Source organism: Hyaena hyaena, unplaced genomic scaffold (assembly GCF_003009895.1).
Source record: "Hyaena hyaena isolate Hyena2069 unplaced genomic scaffold, ASM300989v1 scaffold_9, whole genome shotgun sequence".
Classification (NCBI taxonomy): domain Eukaryota; kingdom Metazoa; phylum Chordata; class Mammalia; order Carnivora; family Hyaenidae; genus Hyaena; species Hyaena hyaena.
Window position 1 is genome coordinate 1053590 of NW_024080641.1, and position 5593 is coordinate 1059182.

General features: G+C 52.4%; 1 protein-coding gene across 1 annotated transcript; it reads left to right on the forward strand.

Moving 5' to 3' along the window:
• Positions 1 to 367: 367 nt before the first annotated feature.
• LOC120241801 (zinc finger protein 883-like) lies at positions 368 to 2956 on the forward strand. The gene is made up of 2 exons (XM_039247150.1): positions 368 to 407; positions 981 to 2956. Exons 1-2 carry the CDS (start codon positions 368 to 370, stop codon positions 2858 to 2860), a joined length of 1920 nt encoding a protein of 639 aa, XP_039103081.1. The 3' UTR covers positions 2861 to 2956.
• Positions 2957 to 5593: the final 2637 nt, after the last annotated feature.

A 5593-nucleotide genomic window follows, 5' to 3' on the forward strand; every position in this document is an offset into this window, starting at 1 on the left:
GTAGATAGGGAGGGAGGGGGAGAGATCTTAAGCAGCCTCCATGTTCATCATGGAGGGCTCCATCCCACGACCCTGGGATCATGACTTGAGCCCAAATCAAGAGTCGGATCTTCAGCCGAATGAACCATCTTGATGCCCCTGCTTTTAACATTTTACCCCAAATCTTTACTTATTTTAAAATTACAAAAGTGTATAATAAAAGCATGAATAAACCAGACACAAAAGGAGACACATTGTATGAGTCAGCTTACATGGGCTGCCTAGAGTAGGCAAGATCATAGAGCCAGAGTGGAATGGTGGTTGGTGGGGGCTGGGGAAGGGGCACAGGAGTTAGTGTTTACTGGGTTCAGTGTGACAGTTTGGGAAGATGAAAAAGTTCCGGATAGTGGTGAGGGCGGCACGACAGTGTGAATGTGTATATGCAACTGGACCGTACGCCTATAAATGATTTAAATGTTTTATGTTGTATGTATTTTATCACAATCAAAAAATCAATGTAATAAATGAAAACCCTCCAGCCTACCACACACATGCATACACAGATTCACATGTACATAAACAACAAAACTCAATCCTATATTTATATTTATATTTATATTTATATTTATATATTGAGGCCACAACAAGAATCTGTCTCATGTCTTTTGAAACAGCAACATAAACTGTGAAACTGTCTTTTTCTTAAATTTTTATGTTTATTTGTTTTACTGAGAAAGCGAGAGACAGAGTGCAAGCAGGGGAGGGTTAGAGAGAGAGGGAGACACAGAATCCCAAGCAGGCCCCAGGCTCTGAGCTGTCGGCCAAGGGGCTCGAGCGAACCCACGAACCGCGAGATCACGACCTGAGCGGCAGTCGGACGCTTAACCGGCCGAGCCCGTCCCCCGCCCCCGAGGCGCCCCTGGAACGCGTAGAGCCGGTGCTACGCAATCCGCTTCCTTTGTCCCGACCTGGGCGCTCATCACGGTTTCTGTTTCTTCCAGACTTGGAGCCAAGCTCTGCACCCGCCCAGGAGGCACTGGTGAGAAAGAGCCTTTCGCAGGAGGCCGCTTCCGCCGCGGCAAAGGTGGAGGGGGTTTGGGGGGCGCTGCGCGGAGTCGCCGGAGGGGGGCGCCCCTGGCCGTGCAGCGGCCGCTCGGAGCGGGCGACGCCCCTGACGCGCCTGTCCGCTCCTCGCGAGGAAGCCGTCTGCGGGCAGAGAGGCGGCGGCCCCGAGCCCGCGCCGAGCCCCGGGCGGCCCCCGGCCCCCGTCGGGAGGCGCGGGGGGCCCGGCGGGGAGGGGGCCCCGAGCAGGCGCGGGCCCGGAAGGAGCCCGAGACGCCCCGGGACGTCGGCGGAGAAGGAGCCGTTTCGCTGCGCCGAGTGCGGCGAGGCCTTCGTGTCCCGCCCCGACTGCAGCCCGCGCCGCAGAGTCCACACCCGCGAGCGGCGCGCCCAGTGCGGCGGCTGCGGGAGGGCGCTCGCCCGCGGCCCCTCCGTCGTCCGGCACCGCGTGGTTCACACGCGCGAGAAGCCGCACGCGTGCGGCGCGTGCGGCAAGACCTTCACGCAGAGCTCCTCGCTCGCCGAGCACCGCAGGATCCACAGCGGGGAGAGGCCGTACCGCTGCGGGGAGTGCGGCAAGGCCTTCACGCAGAGCTCCTCGCTCCTCAAACACCGGCGGTGCCACACCGGGGAGAAGCCCTACGAGTGCGACCAGTGCGGCAAGTTCTACTCGCAGGTGTCGCACCTCACGCGCCACCGGAAGAGCCACTCGGGCGAGAGGCCCCACAGCTGCGGCGAGTGCGGCAAGGCCTTCTGTCACGCGTCGTCCCTGAGCCAGCACCAGGCGATCCACACCGGGGAGCGGCCCTACAGGTGCACCGAGTGCGGGAAGGCCTTCAGCCACAGCTCGTCCCTGTCGCAGCACCAGCGGGTCCACACGGGCGAGAAGCCCTACGAGTGTCGCGAGTGCGGCAAAGCCTTCGGCCACAGCTCCTCCCTGACGCAGCATCGGAGGATTCACACCGGCGAGAAGCCCTACGCGTGTCGCGAGTGTGGGAAGGCGTACACACAGATTTCCCACCTCATGAGGCACCAGAGCGTTCACGCGGGCGAGAAACCCTATGTGTGCAAGGAGTGCGGAAAGGCCTTCGGCCACACGTCGTCCTTCGCTCAACACCGCACGGTTCACACCGGTGAGAAGCCCTACAAGTGCTGCGAGTGCGGGAAGACGTTCGGCCAGAACTCCTCGCTGACGCGCCACCAGAGGACTCACACCGGGGAGAAGCCGTACGCGTGTGCGGCCTGCGGGAAGGCCTACACCCAGATCTCCCACCTCCTCCAACACCAGCGAGTTCACACTGGAGAGAAACCTTACGAGTGCGCGGAGTGTGGCAAAGCCTTCGGCCGCAGCACCCACCTTATCGAGCATCAGAAAATCCACACGGGCGAGAAGCCCTATCCGTGTAAAGAGTGTGGGAAGACATTCAGTCACAACTCGTCCCTCACTCAGCACCGGAGAGTCCACACTAGCGAGAAGCCCTACGCCTGTAACGAGTGCGGCAAGGCCTTCAGCCAGAGCGTCCACCTTGCTCAGCACCGGAGGATCCATACGGGAGAGAAGCCCTATGAATGTGACAGCTGTGGAAACGCCTACACCCAGATTGCACACCTGATTCAACACCAGAAGGTTCACGCGGGTGGCCGACGCTGTGTGCGCAGGGAGCGCGGGGAGGATTTCAGCTGCGGTTCACACCTGCCTCAACACCCGACGCCCCGCACAGTGCGCGACGCCTACGCCCGCGAGGATTTCGAGAAGGCAGTGGCTTGGAGCGCACAGCTGGCCGTTGATCAGAGGACGCCTGCTGACCAGGAAGCCTGAGAAGGGAAGCCGACTGTGGGCCTGCGGCCGGGTTCGGTTCAGCCTGCGTCCGCTCCGGTAACCCCCTCCTTCCCCGGAAGGAGCCCTCACCCCGAGTTGTGCGAGCTTTGGTTTCTCTATTTCCTACAAAGAGATGGCACCGGCCGGGACAGTTTCTGATCATTTTTGGAGCTTCCCTCTAAAATCTCAGCTTCCCTCTCCCATGTCTCAACCTTACAGTGTCCCCAAAGGAGGTGTAAATGGAATGTGACTTTATCTGATCTCTTTAATTTTCTTTTTAATGTTTATTCCTTTTTGAGAGCGAGGAAGAGAGAGAGCATGAGCAGGAGAGAAGCAGAGAGACAGGGAGACACAGAATCCGAAGCAGGCTCCAGGCTCTGAGCTGTCAGCACAGCTGGGGTTCAAACTCACAAACCATGAGATCACGACCTGAGCTGAAGTTGGATGCTTAAGGGACTGAGCCACCCAGGCACCCCTCCATCTGATATCTTTCATAAGGTCCCTTTGAACTTTTCAAATTTATCGATCATTCATTAAATTGGAGCCTGAAAATTCAAGGAGAAAAAAAACACACACAGCTGGAAAGATTAACCCTTTAGGGTACAAGCTGCATAACTAGCTGAATGTAAACACTAGATGATTTTAGTTTCCTTTGAAACTTTAAGCTACAAATTTCATGGCAAAATCCGCAGTTGGCTTAAATACTGAATACGTTTCACATGTTTACAACCATTTTAATTTTTCTATTTTTAAAAAATGTTTACTTTTGAGAGAGAGAGCATGTGTGCGTGAGCAGGGGAGGGACAGAGAGAGAGAGGGAGACACAGAATACGAAGCAGGCTCCAGGCTCTGAGCTGTCAGCACACAGAGCCGGATACGGGGCTCAAACTCCCTGAAACCGCGAGATCGTGACCTGAGCCAACATCAGACACCTAACCGACTGGGCCACCCAGGCGCCCTCGAATATCATTTTTTTAAATTTTTTATTTCTAGGAGAGAGAGAGAGAGAGAGAGAGAGCGTGAGCAGGGGAGGGTCAGAGAGAGAGGGAGATACAGACTCTGAAATAGGCTCCAAACTCTGAGCTAGCTGTCAGCACAGAGCCCCACGCGGGGCCCAAACCCACGAACCGCGAGATCATGACCTAAGCAAAAGTCGGACGCTTAACCGACTAAGCCACCCAGGCGCCGCTAATATCATTTTAAAGTAAATGTTATTTTATTTCATTGTGATCAGAGTGTAGGGACAATGTTGGCCTCTCTGATTTGTCCTTATACTATGAACACTGTCCTTTGTAACTACAGACACTTCATACTCCTCGTTATTTGGGCTAATATTTCATTGGCAGGTGTGAAATGATTTACAAATCCATTCCCCCTTGTAGGCTGTGTTCTAAGCCCCTGGCGGATGGGTTGTTCACCAGTTTCCCCAATTATGAATAGTGTTTTAATGAGCATTTCCATCCTTCCTTCCTCTCTCCAGAGGAGATTATTTCTCCACGTCATATTCCCGGATGGAAATAACAGGAACGAGATCCCAGTCATTTTCCTGATTACTGGAGTGTTTTGTCAAATTGCTTTCCAGATGGGCTGGACCTCGTCCGTCCGGCAAGCCGGGCGTGAGGACTGCATTTCCACCACACTTTTACGAGCACTGATCATAATTTTTTCCTATGTCAAACGTGTAAAGTGGTTACTGTTTTCAGTAACTTAACTGTGTGCCTAATTCTGTCCCAAGCACCTTGGTACATTATGAGTCCTCATTCCTCTAACAATCCCACCTGTTCAGGGCTGTATTATCCCATTTTATAGGTGAGGACACTGAGGCACAGGGAGATGAAGTAGCCAGAGCCTCACAGCTATAAGCTAATGGAGGACGGATTCAAGCCCACGTAGTCAGGCTCAGAAGCTATGCTGTGTCCTATTGGGATTGAGCACATTCCATATATATAACATTTCTTTCTTAAAATAATGTTTATTATTATAAAAATAAATACATGCTTCTTATAGGAAATTTAGAAGATCCGGAAAATCCAGATTTTATTCAAAGTTCAATGCTCCCCAGAGATAACTGTTAACATTTGGATATACTTCTGCTACTTTAAAAACTTTTTAATATCATATATACTTAAAATAAATCTGGGGTATACTGAATATACCATTTAGCATACTGCTTTTTTAAAAATCATTTTATTATTTTTAAATATAATTTATTGTCAAATTGCTTTCCATACAACACTCAGTGCTCATCCCAACAAGTGCCCTCCTCCATGCCCATCACCCCCCTTCCCCTCTCCTCCACCCCCATTAGCCCTCAGTTTGTTCTCTGTATTTAAGAGCCTCTTATGGTTTGCCTCCCTCCCTCTCTGATTGTAACTTTTCCCCCCCATCCACTCCCCCGTGGTCTTCTGTTAAGTTTCTCAAGATCCACATATCCGTGAAAACATATAGTATCTGTCCTTCTCTGCCTGACTTACTTCACTCAGCATAACACCCTCAAGTTCCATCCATGTTGCTGCAAATGGCCAGATTTTATTCTTTCTCATTGCCATGTAGTATTCCATTGTGTAGGTGAACCACATCTTCTTGATCCATTCATCAGTTGATGGACATTTAGGCTCTTTCCATGATTTGGCTATTGTTGAAAGTGCTGCTATGAACATTGGGGTACATGTGCCCCTATGCATCAGCACTCCTGTGTCCCTTGGGTAAATGCCTAGCAGTGCTATTCTGGGT